Source organism: Aedes aegypti, chromosome 2, assembly GCF_002204515.2.
Source record: "Aedes aegypti strain LVP_AGWG chromosome 2, AaegL5.0 Primary Assembly, whole genome shotgun sequence".
NCBI lineage: Eukaryota > Metazoa > Arthropoda > Insecta > Diptera > Culicidae > Aedes > Aedes aegypti.
The window spans coordinates 459,616,756-459,641,688 of record NC_035108.1 but is presented as its reverse complement, the minus strand read 5'-3'; the positions used below and the strand labels follow the sequence as shown (position 1 = coordinate 459,641,688).

The 24,933-nt window shown below is 38.5% G+C and overlaps 2 protein-coding genes across 2 annotated transcripts in view; one reads left to right on the top strand and one right to left on the bottom strand.

The window, feature by feature from the left end:
• The window catches only part of LOC5565889 (transport and Golgi organization protein 6), a 37,575-nt gene extending 32,903 nt beyond the window's left edge, over positions 1–4,672 (top strand). The window contains exon 4 of the mRNA XM_001650197.2: positions 3,890–4,672. Within this exon, the coding sequence (XP_001650247.2) occupies positions 3,890–4,264 (375 nt within the window). The 3' untranslated portion in view covers positions 4,265–4,672. The remainder of the gene's footprint in view (positions 1–3,889) is intronic.
• Positions 4,673–5,644: 972 nt separating this feature from the next.
• Positions 5,645–24,933, bottom strand: part of LOC5565905 — a 159,143-nt gene continuing 139,854 nt past the window's right edge. The window contains exons 2-4 of the mRNA XM_021848154.1: positions 17,822–18,050; positions 17,568–17,752; positions 5,645–7,391 (exon numbers count right to left, since the gene is read on the bottom strand). Of these exons, the coding sequence (XP_021703846.1) occupies positions 6,457–7,391; positions 17,568–17,752; positions 17,822–18,050 (1,349 nt within the window). The 3' untranslated portion in view covers positions 5,645–6,456. The remainder of the gene's footprint in view (positions 7,392–17,567; positions 17,753–17,821; positions 18,051–24,933) is intronic.

Below are 24,933 nucleotides of genomic sequence, written 5' to 3'. Positions count from 1 at the left end.
GCGAGACATTATTTTGGCCGGATCTGGCATCATTCCATTACGCGCAATCGATACCAATCCAATACAGAGACAATAACGTTGTTTTTGAACCAAAAACCGCCAACCCCCCAAATTCATGAAAATTCGTCCAGTGGAAAAGTTTTGGGCTATAATGAAAGCGAAAATTCGCCAAGGTGTTTAAAAACGAGCTGGAATTGAAGAAAGCATGGATAAAAGTGACCAAAAAGGTTGGCTCCACCATTGCACAAAAAGTAATAAGGGGTCTTAAGGAAAAGGTGCGGGCTTTCAGCGAAGGAAAGGACATTGAATAAAGTAATTATGCCGAAACATAATCTATATGTATTAGTTCGTTTTCTGAAAGTTTCAAGAAAATCCGACTTAAAATAATTGTTTAGCATAAGAAGGTATTTTAAGACTCTTCTCAACCAAAATGGTCTCTAAAGCCACTTTTTTGCTTCTCACTTGCAGTGAATCCTAGTTCTACAGGCTCCAGAGAAAACTGCAGAGACTATTACCCGACTATTCAACCAGAAATCCATTCTCAGAAATTTTTCGAAGATTTATACAGAAGTTCTTACAAGAAAATCCATAGGGGTTCCAGAATTTTAAAAGAAATTCATGTAGAGATTTAACAGGAAACCCCACGAGAGTTTTACGGCAGCTCCAAAATTTGTTTCCGAGAACTTCTTAATGAATACGACCTGGAATTCTCCATAAAGAGCCTTCAAAAATTTTCTTAAAAAGTTCCTTTGAATTCTCACACAGGAAATTATGCCAATTTTTCCTCCGATTATTCATTAACAAACATCTTCAGGAATTCCGCTGTTTTTCAAGGAATCCCTTAAGAAAATATTGCAGGATATTATCACGAAGTAAACCCCATAGGAGAGATCCACGAAAAAAGTACTGGATAAATTCTATGAAGACTTTCTTGGGAAATTTCTCTAGGAATTACTGGAATAATTCATGAATGAATGTATGCAATTTCCGAAGGTATCTTTAGAGAAATACCAGTTTGGAATCTTAAAAAAACTAATCAATAATTTTCGAGGCAATCCTGGTTGAGTCACAGAGTTTCTTGAGATATCCCAAACGATTATCTAGGAAGAAGTTCTAGGGAAATGGATAGAAGAATCACTTTAAAAATCTTTAAATGAATTACTGTTGGAATCTCTGAAGTAATTGCTGAGTTTATCCTTAAACAATATCAAGATGAATTCTTAGAATTCTCATGATTTATAAACGAAAATCTTGGATAATGAATGAACTGCCTAAAAATCTTGGGAATAATATTTGAAGGAAACTTTTGGCAAACATCCAAATTTTTGATGAAATTCTTGAATTCTTGAAAAAATACAGTCGTTACCTCACAAGGAATTAAAAAAAGCTTTTAGAGATGTTTTTTTTATGAAATGCCTTGTTGGATTATCTGATAAAACTTAATGAAGACTCATATCCTGGTTCCGTTTAGTTTCTTTCTGTTGCTTGATTCCTGCTTGGTTTATTCTTGGATTTTTTTCAGGCATTATTATCTCTATTATCTCTAATAGGGATGATCGGGACAATATAATAAATGTTAAAATCAACTTGAAAAAGTTTTAGGAACATTTTTGAAAACCATGTTTGCTAATGATGGTAGAACAGTACAATATTGGAAAGGTTCATTAGCTTTGCTTGAATTAATAATTCTTGGCAGCTTATTTTTGATAGATATATTAGACATAGTAAACAGACCACGTAATTCTAGTATGAAATTGCGGCATTTGGTACAACCTATTTTCTAGCAAAGTGTTTGACTTGTAATGGTGCACCACCAAGATGACTATGTATTAAAAAATAATCTAATATGTTTCGGCAATTGATATTTATGTTCAAAACACTGTTTTGCTCAAATCTAGCTGGCTCATTTTGCCCCGCCAGTTCACTTTTTAAAACAATATTCTGTTTTCCGATAATTTCGTTTACGAGTAAATTTAATTTTGCTCTCGAATTGTTCAGTATTATCAGAAGTTTGAATGGATTTGTAAAATTTAACTGAACAATGAATATGATTCTCTTATAACCTTAATGGAACTGCTAGAATTATAACGGTTTTTATTGTAGTGATTATTGGAAGCATCCGCTAGCAGATCATAATGACACTAGACATTAGTAAACTGTTTTTGATCAAATCCAGTGTGGCTCGTATTGCCCCCAATGTGCCTATTCTAATTTTAACCTTTCGGTCGTCGCGCAAATTTTTGTAACGCGAGTAGTCGCGCGTTGTACTTTGTACAACACCCTTGGTTTTGCGAATATCCCAGGAGTCTGACCACTTAGAAATATGACGTATTCGGCAAAGTTGTTCAGTAGATCAAGGGCTATCATTATTTTAGCCAAGAAACTCGGGATTTTGCCACTAGGCGACGCTAGTGAACATGAAACTTTTGTATCACAGATCTCAGGATCCTGATCATTTAGAAAGATGGCGTCTTCGGCAAAGTTGCTCGGTAACTTATGGACTATCATTGTTAGAGCTAGTTGATTCAAAATTTTGCCATCAGGCGGCGCTAGTGAGCATAAAACATTTGTTTCGCAAATATCTCAGGAGCCTGATCACTTAGAAAGATGGCGTCTTCGACAGAGTTGTTCAGTAGTTCAAATTATTCCTTTGTTCAATCCTTAAAGTTCGAGATTTTGTAAAATAATGATAGTTCTTGAGCTTCTGGACTACTTTGCTGAAGTTGCTGTTCTAAAATTCAATATCCTGCAGTATCCGCAAAACAAAAATTTTATGCTCTCTAGCGCCGCCTGGTGGTAAAATATCCTATTTCTTGCCTCAAATAATGATATTCCTTGAGCTACTGAACTACTTTGCCGAAAACACTATCGTTCTAAGTGGTCAGGCTCCTGAGATATCTGCAAACAAAAGATTCATGCACACTAGCGCCGTTTTGTGGCAAAATTTTTAATCAACTAGCTCGAACAATGATAGTCCTTAACTTACTAAACAACTTTGCCGAGAACGCCATCTTTCTAAATGATCAGGATCCTGAAATATTTGCAAAACAAAAGTAAAACTTCCATGCCCACTAGTGCCACCTAGCGGTCAAATTCTGAATTAAATGCGATACCATCAGATAGCGCTTCACCTCCAAAACAACTTTACTAAAGACCCCAAGTTTCTAAATTATCTGGATTTTGAGATATACCAATTTAAAACTGTGGTTTACTCGAACCGTTTATAGTGCGTTCATTATTATACGACTTTCATGTACATTTGTTAATTTTACTGCATTATGAAGGGTAATACTGTATATAAAAACCGTCGATTATTGTTCTTAAGAAGATTGTTAAAGAATACATTCTGGTTTGGCGTCGATAGATATCTTTGTTGCAAAATGATAGCATAGAAATCACAACTGTTGTACAAAGTACAACAGCGCGACAGCCCGAAGGTTAAAGACACTTAAACGTTACTAGCCCTGGTAAAGCAATATGTAAAATTATTCAAAAAATTCTAGAAATTACTCCAAAGTGAATGAATTTAAAATGTTACTTTTTATTTAAATTTCAATTATATAAATTCATATTATTAAAATTCCCAAACGTGTTGGATAAATGATAGTTAAGTTTTGTTTGAGTTAATAAGAATAAGAATCTGCTCCTGAATTATTCGTTAAATTTGAAAATACTTGAAAATAACATTGAACATTTTATAGTTCCAAAGATTTAGGAAAATGAAGATTTTTTTTCAACATCTTAAACATTTTCTGTTTTAGATTTATAGCCGTTCTAACCCTGATAGGTTTGGAAATGGCATTGATACCTAGCTTTGCACAACGATTAATATATGTACTTTTCTTAGGGGTATGCTGAAATAATTATACCACGTCTTTTTCTCTCTCAGATGTTCCTGGTCATAAAGTCCGTCATCGAGACCGATAGCTACCTCCCCGCCCGACGAGCGGCCATCCTGGTGCTCTCCCAGCTCATCGAAGGCATGGACAACCTTCTGGACCACCAAGAGTACCTGCTGTCGATCTACCGTTTCCTCAAGTTCATAGCAGAGACGGAAAAGGACGACGTCACTCGATTACAGGCTGCCGTCGGACTGGATCACCTAAACGCAAAGGCAAAGGACTTCTTCAACGCGGCCAACACCGCACTCGCTGCCGGGAAGCTCGAGAAGGAGATTCGGATATTTGGCATCAAGGGGCAAGAAGCGGAAGAACGGCGACGGAACGCAAAGGGCGGAAGCATACTGACAAAGATGTTAGACTAAAAAAAATGTTTATTACAATGATCGATTTTTGTTCTTACATAAGGAGGATGAAGATTTAATAAAGTTGTAAAATCATAATCGGCCTAACCCTTGTAGATATGGATTTCACTTATGGGAAATGTATGATAATGTAAGTTTTCATGACAGCAAATTGGTACAATCAATCGACTTTGCTATGAATCTTATTAATAATTAGAATATCACTTCATGATGACGATATAGGAATCAAAATAATTGATTTTGCTATTCTATTCAGTTCATAGATCAAATTGCGGTAGGTGTATTTGTTCTTACGAAAAGCAGTCCTAAATTTTTTGTACACTTTCTTCACAAACACATTGTTGCGTTTAGATTTATTGTGCCGTAAAATAAAAGCTTCAGCTCAGATTCAACACGTTAAAACACAAACTCAAAAAAAAAAAAAAGAAACAGAAGAGAAAGGTTGCTCCGCGCATCGCGTAGCGAAAACCCCTGCCAAACCTCCCTTCGCACGAGAAACTAAAGCTGCTGCACACGACAACCATGCTATTCAGACCAATATCGTCGTCTCTTCTTCGAACGACGACTACGCAGACAAGCTTCGGGAGCAGCGAGCCAAGCCATTGAGAGAAGCAAGGCTTGTCGTCCACAATCGGCAGCACTCACGCCGTTTTCCGTAACCGCAGAGCCGTCGGAGTGGAGAGACAAGTCGTGGTACTGAGAAAGATCAGTTCGGGCTAGTGCGTGAAATCGGTCGGTCGCACGCAGCACGTTATTCCGTGGTCGCCGAATCGAGAGGATTCCCTGAACATTGGTGATTAGAATTTGGAAGAATCCGCCGGTGTGGACGTTTAATTAGTACACGTATCCAAAAATAAGAAAACCTCCTCTCTATCGGGGAGCACCTTGCTGCGAGATACATCGCGCGGTTGGCCGGATTGGATTCCATTGCGAGGCAATCACGTGGATAACAGGTGAGCTCAAATTTTCTGGCGGCTATAGAAATCGACTGAGCGGGCTATCATCAAAGCTAACTTCGGCCATTTTGTTAACCATATAGTTGGAGAGCAAGCCCGATTGACGCACGTTGGGATAGCTGTCCACGTTCACCCAGAACAACCAGGGTGCAACAATAGCGACTTGGTCGCCGACCACACTCTGTGCGGGAAGGAGAGGTACTTCACCAGGTGAGCCAAATCGATTTGACGTTCATTGGAACCTGGCTCTAATTAGCTTCTCTGCTATCGACAGGAGGATAAGCGAAATCACACGTCGTAGATTTAGCGAGCCACGAGGCAAGTCAGGACGATACAGCGGAAGAACGAAAGCCCCTCAAAAGGGTAAGAGAGACAGTAACTACATGACTGCAGGCAGAATTCTCATGTCCAATGCCTGCAGGGCTTTTTTTTTTTTTTTTGAGTTTGTGTTTTAACGTGTTGTAGATACTTAACTCGTCCGAAATAGATTTGCTTTCAGGGATAGCTAGATAAACATGGAAAGTTCTTATTATTGAGTGAAATTTATGCTCAGTCATTTTCAAGAAATTGAAACAAGTACCCAGCAGTTGAGGGTGGCCAACAATTTCGAATGTCACCTAAAGCTAAATAGCAAACTAAATCATCTGCTCATACCACTCAATAGCAGGACTGGTAGCAGGTTTGTTTGTAGAGTCTTGGTCTCTGTTTTAATGTAGATCTCTCAAGTCTCTAGTTTAACCAAAATGATCTCTTTAGTCACATTTTGTTTTATATTATGCTAGCAGTGAGTTCTGATGTAAACTGTTTATAGGTTCTAGATACTAAAACGCGACTATTCAACAAGTTCTTCAAGAATTGCTTCTCAGGTTCCTCGAAGAGCTTCAGAATTATCTCAGAAATTTCATCTGGAACACTTTCAGGGACTTCTACAGGGATCGCAACAGATTTTTTTCTAGAGATTACTCTACCAATTCTCCCTCTCTAAAGTTCCTATTTTCAAAACACTCAGTCGCTACCAGCTCTGCAATAGGCTATCATTTCAATAAAACAAAAGAGCATCAATTTTCTGAACCGTCAAGAGACAAATGCCTATCGATTTCTGCTATTCAGTTTAAAACTTACCAGTCAGGGTTACCGTTTTCAATAAAATTATGCCTATCGTTCGCTTATCCTAACATATAGCTATCACTATTGCGTAAAATATCGTTCATTTATCGCTGTCGACAGAAAACTATATCAAAACGCTGCCATCCGATTCGGCGGTCGTTGCGTCTGTTGCGTTTGAATCTGGTGATGCTGTTGGATTATCCTCTGCTTCTTGTACTCCTTCAGCAGCACATACACGAAAGCACCAATCATTATCACAGCAAGGCAAGCCGAAATCAGCAAACTCGGCAAATCCAAGGATCGCTCCTCACTCCCAACGGATGCCCTGGAGCTGAATCCTTCTTCGTCATCATCGGAAGCTATTTCGCTTATCCCTACCCCATTATCCCCAGCGGCTGCCTTAGTTTCAAACAACCTCGCGTATTTGGCATCGCGGAAAGGTTCGCTCTTATCAGCACGTTGCCGGCTGGTACCCTTTCTCTCTGCTATCTCGTTTTCCTTGGAACTCATCGAAGGCTTCTCTGTTGCAGGGCTACTCTCTGTACCAACCTCTCCTATCACGTCGTTCTCTTCCACCTCCTTGACATGGGCTGGCTGCATATCCTCAACTTCTTCCTCGTCGGAAGCTTTGAGGACCAGGCTACTCTTGTCCACCATGTTGAACTGCCTAACGCGGGCATTTCTTCTAGTGGCCGGCCAGTAATCGCTCATCGGAACCGGAGCTGCCCCTCCACGACCCTTACCAGGCAAAGCCAGTCGTGCCCTGACCGTTAGCGTGTCCGGCTGGAAGGTGCAGACCACTACAAATCTTCTGGTGCTGTGCGTCAGAATTCCCAAGTTCTCCTGGACGGTGATGTACGTCTCGACGGTCAGGTCTTCGGGGCTCACGTGGCTGCCGCAATTCTCGTGTTCGATCCGCATGGTGTAGCTTTCCTGGGGGCTGTTGGCGTCACCCTGAATGTTGCAGTGGCCATTCTCCGAACTGATACGCCCCCCAAAGTATGGTCCGGTTTCGACTTCGATTTCCGACGCGTGCGGCAAGCACTGGGTGGCGTGGGCGGAAACTGGGTGAGAAAGGTGTAAGGAATGAAAATATGTGATTTAATCCATTTTTTTCATAGATTGTGTCTCACAAAATACAGACAGTTTAAGATGAGTAGATAATATCTGAACATGTTTTTCCGACGAAACTAATTGGGCTATATTAACAATGCTGGATGGTTCGAAATAAATAAGATCGGCGCATACAATATTAGGTACTTCGCTATCACAGTGGTCGGTGTGAATTAATATACCTTAAGGTTTGTATGTGCACACTTCGGGGAAATTAAGTGCAACGTTTTGGATCATTGTTAAGGTTTATGGGTTTTATCATGATCTGTCATCACCCCGATACAATCAGAGGTGTAGCAGTAGATGATAAACAGACTGTCATGATGAACCAAAACAAACAACTAGCGGAATGTGAAGGAGAGTCTTCTGGACCTATCAGTAACCGGCTAAGGTTCCTGCCAAGGAAAGAGGCGACCAATATCAACTTTAGTGAAAACAGTGTGGGTAACCGATGGCCCGGGACTAATCGAGGCCATGGATCGCTATAGGGAGTACCTCCCTACAATGCAGGTAGCTGCTGAGCATTTTGATGTCATCATCGAGTTTGTTAAGAGCAAAAGCAATGTCTGCAAAGACTTGAAAACAAGTCTACTGAAATTGCGACAATCAGTCCTAGCTGCAAAGCAGGACTACGAGAAATCCAAGGAACAACTTGGCAAGGTATAAGGCGAAAGAGACACTAAGTCGTGTCAGACCGAAGTGTTTTCCTTCACAAGCAACGCGAATATATCTGATGATATTATTCGATACGCGATGCGAAAGAGGGGACCTTCCGAGGATGAATACGTGGCGAAAAGACATATGGTTGCTAAAGGCCGGTTTGCTACTGACAAGAAAAGGAATCGCCTATCTCGATGCGTGGAAAATTTCTCCCAAGAAATGGTCAAGAAAATCACTTTTTTCTGATCGCAGTACGCAGTTGAGAAGAAATGTCACTTCAAAGGGGGCTCTCCGTAGGAAATTTCTTGACCCTTTCAGTCAAGGAATTTCTTTACTTTTCTTGAGCGAAACAGCATACTTAGCTTAAGGGAAAAGTGACCTACGCGGCCGTCCTCCAGAGCCGAAGAGCTGCCCGAATAAAAAATACAATACAAAAACAATATAACGTATTGTAACAGTACCATTCAATATATTGGAAATACAATACAGTATATGTAAAATGACAATACAATTACAGTACAATATATTGTTTTGAACAGTTCACTGTATGGTATATGAGATTTTTGCAATATAATGTATGAGTGGTTAAGTATCGTAACAATACAAATATAGATATTTTCTCATACAAACATTTTGAAAATACAATACGATATAATGTTCATGTATTGTCTTGATTAGCAATTCGTACAATAACAACAATACGTACAATACAAAAACAATTCAACGAACTGTATCATGGATGCATTCGTCGTTACAGCTAATGTCAAGTGACTTCTAAAAAACTACTTATTTTAATTTTTTGAATATTTTTCACCCAACATTTCTTGCTTTCTAAATTTGTTTTGTTTATTTCTTTCAGCAAAGCTACATAGAAAAAAGCAACAGTTGTTTTACGCGAAAATAGGAATTTGACCAAAATTGTAAGGTATAAAACCAATTAAAAACAATACAATGTTCTGTTACAATATATTGTATTGTTTTTGAATTGTATATCCAAACAAGAATAATATTGCTTCGACATTCAATTACAATACGCTGCATTGTATCCAATACGTTATATTGTACATTAATGGTTTATTCCATTCACTGAATGATACGTTTCTATCCGGGTGGCACGAGCCAAGCCCCGCGATCAAGAAGACATGGCAACAAAGGAGAGACCAACACCAAGCCTAAGGCCAAGAAAGCCAAGAAAAAGGAGCCACGGGATAACCCGAACTAGGCAGTGCGTCCACAGGAATCATGGGCGCAAGGCAACAGTAACCCGTGAATACGAGTTAGAAATTAAGAAAAAACAGAGGAAACCGAAAACCGAGCCCAAGGAGAGCGCTAAACCGAAAACAGCGAAACGTAGGAATTTGGGCGAAGCCCTTGTTATCAAAATGGAGGAAGCGAATACGCCGAGGTTCTGAAGGCGATGCGGAACACGGAGAAGTTATCGCCATTGGGCGCAGACGAGCGGAGCATAAGGCGAACTAGGATTGGTGAAATATTCCTAGTCTTAAACAAAGGACGCCAAGGAAAAGGGTCAGAGTCTACAAAAGGGTGTCTACTTCCTGGAAAAATCTGGAAAACATGGAATTATCAGGAAATTTCATTTAACCTGGAAAAAAAAACTGGAATTCTCAAGGAATTTCGATAACAATCAGAGAAATTATTTTGAGGCAGTAATTTATGATAGAATATGTCACGACAAAGGATTTTTGCGTCATAACCCAGAGTTACCAGAAAACTCAGTTCATTCTGAAAAAAATTCGGCTGCGCCGCTATTTCAGCTGTTCAGTGAGGATCCTTTCGAGTATGAAATTTTATCGACTTATCAGAACATGTTTGATGCTTTTAATATCTCTATATTTAATCAGTGGAAGATTAATACATCTAGGGCTGGTAGCAGATTTTTTTTAGAAACCATTTTTAGGCTGATACAAATATTAAATTTCTTTTATGTCCGAGACCACTTGGAAGGTACGAGGGGGGGGATAAAAATAAATAAGGAACAAAAAATAAAAATGAAAAAAAAGTTATTTTTTCGAAATTTTATTTTTGACGACAATTGTTAAACTTTTTTCAAACGTTTTCTGGATCATTATTTTACTTGTTTTTACTTTAAAAATTGAAAAAACCTAACTGATGTCAAAAAAATGATGATTTTTTTTTTCTCCCCTTTTAAATTTTCGGATTTTCGAAGGGGGGGGTGACATAAAAGAAAATTAATATTTGTATCAGCCTTATGTAGGTCTTTAAAAAGTCTTAATTTTTCATCAATGCATGAAGTCTTTATTTTAACTGAAATGGTATCTAAAGTCTCTTTTTTCCTTATCTTGCTTGCAGATTATTATGATGCAAAATGTTTCTGCAGAACAGCTTCATTCTATCCTAGTGGTTTCCCCAGAGGTTTCATTTAGAATTCTGTCAGGAATTAATACAGGGTTTTATCCAGAAATTCTTCAAGAAATTCATCTACAAATTCTTTTAGTAATTTTTCAAAGGATGCTTACAGGAATTTATCCAGAATTTGATTTTTCTTTGAGCACCCCAACGTTACTATCCCCAGTGTTTTTTTTTTTTTAGAGAATACTTTAAACAATTTTCCATAGACTATTCTAGGACTTCCTCCAGATATTTTTTTTACTTTTCAACCGAATACTCCGGTTGTGACTCTAAGAAAACTTCCAAATATTACCACAGAATTTCTTCCATGAAAACCCTTAAAGGTTAATTCAAGAGTTTTTGGTAAAATTCAAGGATTTTTTTTTTTTCAAGAAACTCGACAAGAATATCTACGACATTTCATCTACGATTATTCAAAAAAAAAATGCTCCAAAAACTCCTCGAGGGGTTATTCGAGTGAATCCATTAAGGAAGCATTCAAAAAGACGTCCATCTTTTGGGGGAGGGTGGGGGGTCTATGAAAGTTTTTCAGTGCATGGAAAATCCGTGAAAGATGGAGGAGGAGGGCTTCAGAAATCCCAAAAAGTGATGGACGTCATATTTGAATCTTTCCTAAGAACATTTAAAAAAAAATTCCTTAAATTCGGCCTGTGTTCCATTATTGAGCTTCTCTAGAATTTTCTCCAGCATTACATCCAAGGATTACTGGAACTCTACCAAATATTTTTCAAGGATTTTCACACAATATACACATCGAATATTGAAAAGTTCATTTAAAGTTTCGCACCAGCATTTTTTTTCAAGAAACACTAGGGCAGATCAAAGTACAAAAAAGTTTGAAAATCCAATCTTCTATATCTTCCTGACCATCCTCATGATGAAAATAGTTCCCTTTGATAGTTTCTGCTTTTTCGGTGGAGATTTAAAGGTGCCTCAAAGTCGATGTAGGTTTATATGGAACTTACTATGAAGAAATTAAAAAAAAAGTTCCATACACGTTTGTACTTACTTTACAGTGTAACTAATGGGGCAGTCTCCTATCTGGCATCAATGAGACCCCCTTCTACACTGCCTCAGGGTCGGAATATGCGCTTGATAAACCGCGACCAAGAAAACACTTCAATATTCGGAAGGATTCCCATTATTCCTGACCAAGGTTAAACGAGCGGAAAAGTGCGAAGCCAACAAGAAGAACAGGCTACACCGAAATAAAAAAAAAAAACTAGCTACCATGCGATCCAAGACGACGGAAAGTAACTGCGTTCCTACTCAGAATGTAGAACCCATTGAAGATTTTGTAGTTAATCGTTCGACGAAGCAGTTCACAGTGGAATAATTAACACACTTCAACAAGGGGTTAGACTACGAAGCCTGACATGGAGAAAATCATCGTAGACATGGAAACAGCGATTATCCAAACCGTACCAATGAAGGACCAGAACACAACAAGGAACATCGTAGGCCATTACAACACGACAACGCAGCAGGGCAGACAAGGATGGGACGAGGGTCATTAAAGAACTTAACGTGAAGATGCATCGAAGCCAAACCTCGAATTTTCAAGAGCACAAATCTAGAGAACCAGACAACCGTTTGTGCTGAAAATGCTACTCACTGGTCACTCGCTGGTGGTGACCAATCGATTAGATTTTCAGCACGAACGGTTGTCAGGTTCTCTAGATCTGTGCTCTTGAAAATTTGAGGTTTGGCTTCGATGCATCTTCACCTTAAGGATAAACCAGTGTTCTTCATCAAGGCGGATAAAGGCAACGCGGTCGTCATCATGGACAAGACGGATTACGTCGAACAAATGGCGAAAAATATAAACGAGGGCCCCTACCGACATTTGAGAGTGGATCCACTACCCGGATTCATCAAGCTTACCGACAAAACCCTGAAGGACTGCAAGGCGATCACTAGCAAGGCTCGCTTGAAAGAGTCAAACCATATTCTTCCACGGATTAAAGGACTTTCGAAGATTCACAAGTCGGGAAAAGAAATGCGAGAAATCATTTCGGCCGACGGATCTCCCACTCATAAACTGGCGAAATGGTTAATCAAGGAATTCCAGAGCATACCGAATCCATTCCCCACTAGGTCAGTTAAAAACACGCAGGAGTTCTCCCAGAAACTATAAGAGTCAGGACACATCGAGGATGACGAGTTGATGGTTTCTTTCGACGTAGCGGTTCTTTTCCCCAGCGTTCCAGTTAAGGATTCCCTAAATCTTCTCGAAGACTGGTTACTACCCCGACGGACAGATGCAGCATTGAAAGGAAAAGTCAGGACATACATGAGGTTGGCAAAATTGTGCATGGACGAGAACTACTTTCAATGGATCATTGAAAGTAACTCTTTCGGCACTCACCGCATCAAAACAGCGGCGCTACCGTATATGGGATTTAACATTGTGATAGCATCCCTGTTATGTTAAACACACAAGACTACGGTGGCGCTATCTGTGCATTTCATAGCGGCCGTTTTGGTTATTTCAATGATCCATTTCGAGGAAACAAGCAGATGAAAGGAGCCCCCATGGGAAACCTTCTCCCCCCCGTTTTTGTGTGAACTATTCATGGTGAATTCATGGTGAAGAAAATTTAAAGAAACATGAAGCATTACCGTATAAATGGTGAAGAGACGTCGACGACATTTTCAGCGTTATCGAGCGAAACGATTTGGCTAGAATGTTGGATACAATCAACAGCGTACACTAGGATATCAAGTTTACCCACGAGGAGGAGAGGGATGGAAAACTATCGTTTTAGGATCCAGAGTTGCTTGCTGTCACTATCAACACGCGAAATTTGCTGATTTGTACAGGCCGACTGCGATACAATTCGGATCATTCCATATCACATCAACGTCATGCTCTCTACTCCATCACCAGTGCATTGATGGCGATAGACTATGGATATCACTGATGGCCCAAGTTTAGCCTTAAATAAGGATATATCCAAAGCAATGATTGATCGTGATCTAGCCTACCGAGTGTGGAAGGTCTCAAAATGTGATACTGACTATTCGTTGTATAAAAGCTTAAGAAATAAGGTCACGGCTTTGATAAATACAGCTAAGAAGGAGTATTGGAACACAAAAGTTTCAAATGCTTCTACCTCAAAAGAATTGTGGAAATATTTTGGACAAATGAACGTCAATTCTAAGAAAACAAACGGTGATACACGTTTTTCGCCTGATGAAATCAATGTTCATTTTTCTAATTGCTACAGCACTAGCAACGATGTTGATGCGAATAATCCGTCTTTGGTTGATTCATTTTTTTCTTTTAGTGCTATTGAATTGAATCAAATAATAAATGCAACTTATGAAATCAAGTCTAATGCAGTCGGTTTAGACGGAATCCCAATAAAATTTGTGAAGTCTTTTTTACCTCTCTTGTTGAAGCCAATGCACCATATTTTCAACAGCATAATAAAACTGGGGGTCGTGCCGATAAATAAAAAATCTAATAGCAATTCTTTGGATAACCTCCGACCCATCAGCATATTGAGTGCCATTTCAAAAATATTCGAAAAGTTGGTTAAGAACCAAATAGTCACCTATATCTCGAATAGTAATTTACTCTCTTCCTCACAATCTGGTTATCGTAAAGGGCATAGTCCAAAAACAGCCATGATTAAAGTATGTGACGACATGGGCTTTGTCCTAGATAGTGGCGGCTCAGTAGTACTTCTGCTGCTAGATTTTTCAAAAGCATTCGACTCAATTTGCCATGAGACTCTGTGTCTCAAGTTAGAGAGTCAGTTTGGGTTCGAATTTGATGCTGTAAGTCTCGTTCGTTCGTATCTGACGAATAGATCGCAGACTGTGTTCGTGAATAATCAGTTTTCAGAATATTTGCCTATTACTTCAGGTGTACCACAGGGCTCAGTACTTGGGCCGATATTATTCACGTTATATATCAACGATCTCCCAATAAGGTTAGCAGGCTGTAATGTCCACCTTTTTGCAGACGACGTACAAGTGTACTTTAATTGCTCAGGGCTTACTACTGACGCTGCTGCACAATAATTTGCAAAGAATTTTGGATTGGGCTGTGGAGAACTATTTAATTCTAAATGCACGTGAAACTCAGGCTTGTTACATCAGCCGTTTTAAAAGGATGGTCGAAAAACCAGAAATAGTTTTGAATGGTAATCGAATTTTGTACTCTGATGTTGTAACGAGTCTGGGAATCATCGTTCAACAAAATTTCGAATGGGATAGTTTCATTCTACACCAGTGTGGGAAAGTTTATGCTGCTTTACGTACTCTTAGATCAAACGCATATTTTTTGAGTTCGGCTACGAAACTTCGATTGTTCAAAAGCTTAATACTCCCACATTTCATAACTTGCGACTTTATTATGACTCAGGCATCCAGAACTACAATGGATCGATTGAAAGTTGCACTTAATTGCTGCATTCGATTTGTCTACAATCTAAATCGCTACTCGCATGTTACTCCGCTACAGAATGCTTTGATCGGTTGCCCTTTTAACAAATTTCCTTCAATTAGATCTGTTTTATTGTTACATAACATAATACGAACTCAATCTCCTAGTTATTTATTCTCAAAATTGATTCCTTTGAGAAGCGTACGAGGTAAAAAATTTGCTAAAACGCGCGTAAGAACTTCTCACTATGCCAGTTCACTCCTAGTTAGATGTATATCTTTATGGAATAATTTATCATCGCATATTCAAAATATGAATTCATCCTTAGGGTTTAAGAAAACATGTTTACAATTCTTTAATCATGAATAGATATTAATTTTCGTAGAAAGTATTTTTTAATGTGTCATCTCATACTATTAATCTACGCTTAACAGAAAAGACTATGTCTTATGTTTATGGAAAATAAAAATGAAATGAAATGAAAATTAAGCATCTAAATTGGCAATTTATCAGTACGATATTCTTGATAGTGCTGCAGAAGGATTGAAACTGTGAAAAACATTAATAGCGTGGGTAATTACCACGTGATCACTCATTCTGCTGTGATTGTGATCTAGAGTGCGATGTCGCATCACAGCTGTTGGTTGTCAGATCTAAGTGATATTGATAGTTCACAACTGATATTGATAGTTTTAGTCCATCAGCCATCAGCTGATATGATCGATATTGTGCAACTCTGTTTGGATCTACTTGTCACCAGGGAAGAAAGATCATCTTACAACTTCGAAATCTATAGGAAGCCTACAAACACCCAGCGAGTCATCCCTTACACATCGAATCATTCTTTCCATGGCAGCGTTTCACCACATGATCCACAGGATGCAGGCTCTACCCCTCAGCGAAGACGGAAAACCCAAGGAACTGGAATATATCTACGAGACGGCAAAGATAAACGGATACAAGGAAAGAACGATAAAAGCAATATTCGACAAAAAGGAAAGACAGCATATTCGGAGTGCTTTGACGACACTCACCCCCTATCGCCGTTCCCATGAAGATAGTCTCCATCCCATACGACAAACACATCAAACAACTTCGCCCAGAGCTAAGGAATTTCGGAAACGATTTGGTGTTTTCCAGTAGAGACAACCAACTTAAGACTTCGTTAGGCTCTACCATGAATCCGGTAAACACACTGGACAAGGCTGGTGTTTACAAAATCAGTTGTTCTCACTGGTTTACGTTCAAGAATGAAGAATGGACAAGAAAGGACCAAATTTTATATAGAAGCAGATATTTGATCAGTACTGATCAGTGAATCAAATTATCATCAAAATAGACGAAAAACAAACAACAAAGCAAGCTCGCTCACAACCGTTTGTCAAAACAATAAGGACAAAATCAAAAGCAGAATTGTCAAGACAATCACAGAGTGCAACATTGTTGCAACCTTCTCAACTCGCGATTAATCTGTAATTTTAAACACAAAACCAAATTTGTTTTATGGATGCTGTTTGATAATGTGTCAATGTTTATCAACACGGAAAAAGTTCTCGAAAATTGCAATGCGAATCCCAAAAAATCGCCGCGCACGTGGTGATCGATCTTTGTCATATTCTGTTCAAGTGACGATAAACTCATGTTGCGGAATAAAATTGTTGCAACAAGAATAGGAGGTGACAATGTCTTTGTTGCTGCATGTCGGGTGACAATTTATTCACTGGTACTGATTGTGGAAAAAACGTAAGGTACATAATTTAAAATAAAAGGGGAGAAAGCAGTAATTAAATTAAGCTAAGTATGCTGTCCGTTTCTTACATTAATAATAAAATACTAATATTTGAATTCCATCAATGGTAAAAATGAAATAATTACTCACTGACGTCAATAATACAAGGAAACACTCAGAGATGACGTGCTTAAAACTTTCTGGCAGAGAGATCAACCGTTCGTACTATGACGCATTCGCAATGGGAATCTTGATATGGTTAAACACATATTCCAGTATAGCCTATTTAACTTGCTCACTAGTTTATGAATGAGTTTGGTTCACCAGTGAACAATGTAATAATTATTATGCAATGCAATTAGGGCTTATTCACAAATTTGATCACCCTTGAGAGTTGATGGAGGTCTTTCGTATGTTGCAGCTTACATAGAATTTGTAAAATATTCATAGGAAAAAGCGTTAATGAAGGTGCGTGGGTGTCATTTTTGGCGTTATGAAATTTGTAAATGAACCAAAATCAAAACAAAGACGCGAAAGTTATTACCGAAGCATGCTGTCAAGCTGATGTGTGAGGTGTGCAAATGTTCACTGTGCAAAAATGTTCTGTGCAGTAGTCTAATAAGGTGCAAAATGCACAATAATTAGCCTAAAAACAACGAGCTACACACTTGGTTACCAATGGCTTTTAGGGCGAGATCATCATGATGATGCGGGAGATACTTCATTATTTTATCAGCATATTTTAGCTGTTTGCTCTTGGGTGCAAATTTTTGCGAAGCTGCCTAAGAATCGTTTTGAAAAATGACTTTCAAAGATTCTAACTATTTGAATTAAGTCCTTTTAGGTCACCTAAGCTAAATCAGGTATTTTAAATTAATCAGGTAATATAATATAACGTATTACTGCAATGGTGATCAAAATATTTCCGTACGCGTTTGGTGTCATACTCACATCCCTTCGTTGGAATGATGATCGTCTGGCCGAGGTTGATTGAGTTCCCGTCAAACTCATCGTCGTCGTGCTCCGATCGGCCACTGACCTTCTGATCTCCCGGTCTGGTTTGAGGCTTCACGTGGAACGAGTACTTGGTGGCCATTCTCAGATTCTTCACTGTCATGGTGTACTGTTTGGTGCTCCTGAAAAAAATGGGACAATATGAAAATTCATCTTCTTCAAACAATTTTCGAATGGTTCTCCAAAATCACCCGCTATCCTCCGAATCGTCCGTCAGAGTTTTGGACCGGCACCGATGGGGTCCCCAGTTCTGCATCTCGCAGTAGTACACGTTGAAGGCCCGCTGCCGACGACCTCCACGAGCTGCCTTGTGCTGCCTGCGCTGTTGATCATCTCGTTCGCTTCCACCGCGCAACGATTCCACCTCCCAGGTGAGGTTGACAGATTTGTAGTCGGGCTCACCGGATAAATATCGTACTTCTGCAATGGAAAAATGGAAGAAAACAAAAAATACGTCAAGGGACGAGGGAAACATTGTGAATGACCTATTCTCAATCAAGTTTATGTGGCATTGTTGGCTTCTTCCGACGCTCCGGTCGTCGGTACTCTTTGTGTCTGTCTGCAACAAATGTGCAGAGGGTCATAGGCATTAGCACAATAATCTAATTAGCAAACACGACGGCATCAATGGCCAATTGTTTTGAAGATCGCAAAGGAAAATCAAGTCCATGTTTTAAGTAGTAAATTATCCGTAAATTTGTGGGTAATCTATTTCCTTTCGTATGGGTATCTACCGTTCACTTTTTCTATATATTTTGTGCCCTCCATGATTATTACATCATGTCTGGTACTGAGTATGCTGCTCAGCTTTGTGCTCTGAGGACTACTGTAGTTATCAACTGAGAGCATAAGATAAGCAGAGCAGCAATTTCAGATTTATCACTAAGATTTTTCACACCAAGCTTCTGTATTCAATCCACGTCAAAAACGGTTATGCTGAAAAAGTTCGGTATGGATCTTGATAGATTGATTACTTGAGATATTTCTATTTAAGTCCAATTGTGAACTGTGAGTAAATAAGGTTAAACGAATAGCTATGCTTCCCAATCGCTTCCACCTTGTTCACTGCAATTATGTATCATTCGGTCAGCCAATGGAATTGAAATTGATTGAATTGTACCGAAAAATTGGGTCCCAGCATCCCATCATGAGAGTAATCGCCGACCGACTTTTCCAACGCCAAGAAGCTACCGCTATGGGTTATTACTCAACTGCGATTTAATTTCCACCAGCCAACCCTCTCGTGGCTCTGCTCTGCTCCTTCTGGTAATATGGTAGGGCAAACAACAATCATCACCAAACAATTCCATTATGCGGGTCGGTACTCATATGCAATCAATTATTTTTGCAAAACCAGGCTGCGTTTTTTCCTTACTTTACTTCCACATTAGGGAGTCCCAATATGGAGGGAACTCTTATAATTGACGTTTAGAGGTTACCCGTTGAAATATTTAAATGATGTTCGATTTTCGCGACTAGTATCAATAAAATATTTGGATTTCAACAAAATTTCGTGGTATGTACCTAATGCAAAATAATCAGAAAAATCGAAACAAATCACGATTAGAATAATATTAGTTCCTCATTTGTCACTCACTAAAAAGTTCATTTTACATTATTCTCATAGGCTGAACAGCTAGAAGAAGTTGTCTTTTTATTTCTGTGTTCACTTACTCTGTGAAATATTCATATTAATACAGTAAATGTTTTTTTTTTTCAGATAGTCTGGACCCTGAAGGATACGCGAAAATGTTAAAATAATAGGTATCACAAAAAGTAGCAGGCCTTGGAATATTGTTTTCTATTATTCACGAAAATAGGACTTTTTTCAAAAATATCAACGGGGCAAATTCTAAACGTAATTTCTCAGTTTTCCATACATACAAATGTTTGATTATCATATCTCTAGCTACCATTTGAAGATTGAGCTCCCAAGTTTTCAGACATAGCTCAATTTTGGAACACCCTATTCCACCTTCATTACGCGTGTGTCTTTTTCGCACAATGAAAAACCATCTAATGAATGAACTTGAACATCCACTCGAATGGGCTCTGCCTCCGTCTTCTGATTTCTGTATCAATTACCGGAGACCATGGCCGGCACATAATACAGGAGGAGGCGGTTCACTCGTCAGTTGACTTGGGGCCTCAATCAATCTGTCGTCGGTCTGCCGGCACGCGATCTTAGGTGTGATGGATGAGATTGAGAGTGGCACAACACAAAACCCCATGTTGCGCAACCGGAGGCGGAAGTGTGGAGAAGAAATGCATCGAAATCTTTTGTGAATGATACCTACTTCCACCAACATTAGCAGTCCCCAATCTTTCCTTTGAAGAGTGGCAATCTGACGCTAACGGGACAACTCACTTAATTTATTTAATGATACAGATCTTTAGGTCGACACGGAGCGAATTTTTACCAGCTCAACCAAATCAGTAAGTATTACCACGATAAACAGACGGAACATTCTACTTATTGGCCATCGATCATGATACTTTTAGAATTGGGCGGTAAGACTGCGGATCACGTTTTTATCTCAATCACCAAAATATCGCTATTTACTTAATTAAGGGTTGCTGAATTTATTTTAACAGCTTGTATGGCAATTTATTTGCTTAATTTGCCACAGAATTCAAACTTCATGTGTAAACCGATTATTATCAACATAGTTGATAATAATTTCGATGCTCAAAAATATTTTTTTTTATGATTCAGAAAAGTTTTGTATTTTTACAAGAGAAACCTATTATGTATGGATTGCAAGCATGGTGAAAAAGTTGAGTAATTTAAATGTTATTATCAAAATTATACCTTAAACGAAAACTTAAGTCCTTGAATGCTTCTTGGATTTAATCACTTAAAAGCTTGATAAATCATACTTTATATTTATTGTAAACATAAATAACAGTGTTATACACAAATTTTGGCGACCGGTAGCTCAAAATTGTAACGTGCTGGAATATTTCTGAGAACGGAAGCAGATTCAGCAATACCAAATCTACTAGAGACACATAATTTGATCCTTAAGACACGCAAAAATGTCATTGTTGTTAAATTGTGTACTGTCATTACAACGATAATTTTGATTGCAGAGTTTTACCTCTGTTTGTATGAAGTATTACTCACGGTGATTCAAAATATTCAAAATATCGTGTTTTCTCCACCCAGTTCATTATATTCTAGGTCAAGTTCTGAGTATCTTTCCAAATTGTTGGCTTTTCTAAGCAGTCTTCATCTTCATCTGGTTTCCATGTACGGCGAAGAACCGTAGCATATGGGATTTAAGCTGATTGGTCACAGACAAGGGATTGAAGATGTTAAAAAAACACGGATCTTTTCACGATTATTCATAAAAGAAAGACATCATGAAGAGTAGGGTTGGTAACCATCAGATTCGTCACTGACCAATGACGAAAAATAAAAAATAAATCAGCGAGTAAAAGATTGTCCTTTTTTCGTCTTCTATGACTATAAGAGACACCTCGACGAAACAGAGCCGTAAAAAGATAACGAGCAATATTTTTCGTCACTCTTCGCGTCACTCCTCCCAAGTAGCACAATAAGGCAGAATAACTCTTATATGACCAGATCTGGTCATATAAGAGCTTTTCTGCCTCAATTACAACATGTGGGCTACTCGGGCTTTGCACTGAACCAACATAAGCTCCTAATCGTCACCAATCGCACAAATGCAGGCAACACGAATCTGAGCTACGAACTGCAAGCCAACAAGAAGTCTTGTATTGGCAATTGAGCAACCACACTCTCAATATGTTGTGTTAGCCGTGTAGGCAGGCCCGGGCTACTAATATTCCAAAGTTTTTTATTCAACTTCCACCTGTTCTACGAAAACGGAGGTAGAGAGAAACGGCATAGATTTTCCGTCGTGACGAGGAGCTTGGTTGATGGTAGTTGAGCGTCATTGGTGGCGCTGAGCTAAGACAGTAACGAAAACTTTTTATTGTTTGTCACCGTCACAAATAGTCTGTCAAATTCGTCGACGTTGATGAAGAGAAATTGGCCTTGTACCTTACAAAAATAAAAATATTCAAGTTTCAATTTAGTGTTAACTGAAGACTACTATAATTTTAACCAAGTCCATGTATTATTACAGCAAGATAAAAATAAAACGAAACCGCACCAATAACTTTTTGAAGCACAAATGCAGCAAAACAAAAGGTTCTCTGCGTTCAAAAATTTGATTGATAGGGTCATCAAGATCTGTACCACAGATAACAGACGTTGAAGTCCGGCTGTAAAACTGTGTAAGACAATCAATGGTCATTTTGAATGGCAACACAAGTGCAACACAATATTCACAACACAAGGCAAACACAATATTCACCACTGATTTACGCAATTCGCTGTGTGGCGGCGCTAGTGATTGCAAGGAGTTTCAATTTGAATATTTACACAGGTTTTCAGATTTTTTTTTGTTCTAGCATAGACATCTGTTATCTGTGTCTGTACCAAACACTTAACACTTAACCTTAGGCCGCCAGAAACACATACTTACTCAGTTTTCAAATTTCCAGGCTACAATGGAGGAGGGGGTGTCAAAAATCTGAAAAAATGCTACGTCATTTATGAAACGTTCCCTTACTAAGAGATCGAAGTGTATTTAATAGGGTCCTGTTCTAATTTTAGTACCAAACGGTTAAGCTTAGGCCAGAAACATATGTTTACACAATTTTTGAATGCTTTTCATTGGTTTACGGCCAAAAAACTTTTTTTTCTGATTCTTGAGATTTTGTCACACCCTTTGGTTTAAACTCAAATTTTGAGTGTGTTTTGTTTCCCGTGTCCCTTCCGAAATGTCAAATAGGAACAACCCCAGTGTTAAAAAGATGAGCCCCTGTGGCGTTTTTGCCGACTCAGTGAATGTCAAACATGATCTAAAATGTCAAGGTTCAAATTTGAACCGATTTTTTAAATTAAAATTTAAATGTGATATAACCGTTATTTTAACAGGAAAAATTGCTAAAGTGGTTGCAAGATCATGGTCTTTCGTCTTATGGAATTAAAACAAGATTTCATTAAAAATTTTAGGACCCTATTGAAGAGACTGCGCATTCCATCGAGTTAGGGGTTAGATTTTACAGATGTTTTTATTTGAGTCACGTCATGTCCTCATGGAAGGAATGTTAGTTAGACTAGCATTGCATATTGGTCCTAAAGCCATATCTAGGAAGATGGAAATGATTGCGCCTAAACCGTCAGTTTCAGATAAATGGTCGACCCATAACTGCATAACAGTCACATTCGATATTTTTGACAAATTGGAGTTAATACCACGGATAGTCATCAAACGATAAATACTTTCGATCAACTTACTAAAATCTGTGAGATTGTTCTAGAAAATTCGAAACAAATACCAAGTTGTTTTGTCACATTGGTAATTATAACCGCATAATAGCCACATTGAAATTATAAAAAGCCTCGTAATGTAATAGCAATGAAATTTCTATCAGGATTATTTTCTGACTATTCACCTCGTATGCGATATGAGTTGTACAAAATATCAGCCTCAAAGAAACACTTTTGAGTTTCTGGTATTTTTTAAAACTTTAGTTTCATCCCATACTGCCATAAAATGCACACTTGGTATCCAATTTACTCAATGCCTACTTTTGTCGAATATTACAAACATGCAGTTACGGGCAGTGGTGTCTTCGGGCAAGTTTTTTCACATATTTCAGTGATGTGAAATTAGAGTGGCATGGCTTACGAGATCAGAATAACAATACATATCAGAATATAAACTGTTTTAGTGATGCATTTAGGCGTATACAATGTTCTACAATGTCTTAGACATTGGCGTAAGAACAGGAAGGGCCAGGGGGTCAGACCAACATCTCCATCCTTGCATGGGACGTATTAAACTATTCATAAAAAATTTTGTAAAAATCTTCCTTAAAACTTTTCTTCAGAAATAGTTGCATCAATTATTGGCAGAATTCATATTCTGAGATTGAATCCTTTTGCAACTGCAAGACGGAATTTCTAGGGGCTTTTTAACAGAGCTCTGGAGAATCCAAAAATATTCTTAATGAACTGCTTGTTATTCAATTCATCAGAGGTTTTAATTATTCTAAAATCATTCACTGGTAGAGAAAAGATTATGAATAATCAATTATTTTTCGTTGTCTCGAAACTTTTGTCAAGAACTTCACATAAAAAAAGAAAAAAACTTAAAATAATCTGAAGGAAAAACAAAGGTAAATTTTTGAAAAACTGCAGAACTCCTATACGTATGGTTTCTGCTTTTTTAAATTCCATTATGAACTCCTCAACAAATTTTCAAAGTATGTATGTATATGTATGTAGGTAGCCACCATCCTAGCTTGAGTCTTGCTCTGCATGCGGTTCCACTTAACAGTACAGTCAATTTTCATTATCAATCTGAATTCAACATACCATTGTATGAAGGGCCAAAATGGGGTGTGGCGGATCCGTAAGCAGAGACACTTACGCGAAACCCGCGGGAAATAGAGAATCTCCTTTCAATAATATGATCCAACGGAAAGAATGATGAAATTTGCAATACCTGTCAAGTTATCCACGGGATGGTTTGTCATAAGAAGGGTGCGTCAAATCCATTACAACTGTTGGGATAGAAGAACCCATCTACAAGGATGTTACGGTTACTTCAACCCTGACTCCGGCTGGCACTCCATTCCATTGTCTAGCTGTAACTTCAATGATGCCCTGATGCACCTTCCTAATATCACCCGTATTATATGGTTCAATTAACTGATTTAAAATATAGGAAATCATGCAATAACTCGATGATTTAGAATCGTTGAATGATAGATGATGAATGCAGAGGTATCTCCTCGGTCTCTAGAAGCAACAATCATTACACCCTAACATTCCTTTCCCTTTCCAACTGACTGTAAGGACTTGGTCGGCGACGTTATTGATATCACTGCTAAAATGTGCACTCCGAAAGTAAGCGAAAAGTCCCATCCCTTATTCATTTGGATCTATGTGCAATTCTTAGCAGTCCTGATCAATCACGGAATAGCAACCATTGACATGTACAGTCAGTTTATGCTATACAATGGACCAATGCACGAGTTCACTATTTGACATTTGAGCGGTGCCGTGTTACTTACGTGACCATGGTAACGAATGAATTCGGCACCGCTCAAACGTCAAATTAGTGAACTCGTGCATTGGTCCATTCATTCAGAGATCCGTTTGAGGATTCTTCTTATTTCTTGTGTTACGTTCGAACTGGGCTCACTTCTCAGCATTGTGTTCATTTGAGTTCTTTCAATAAAGTAATTATTTGAAAGT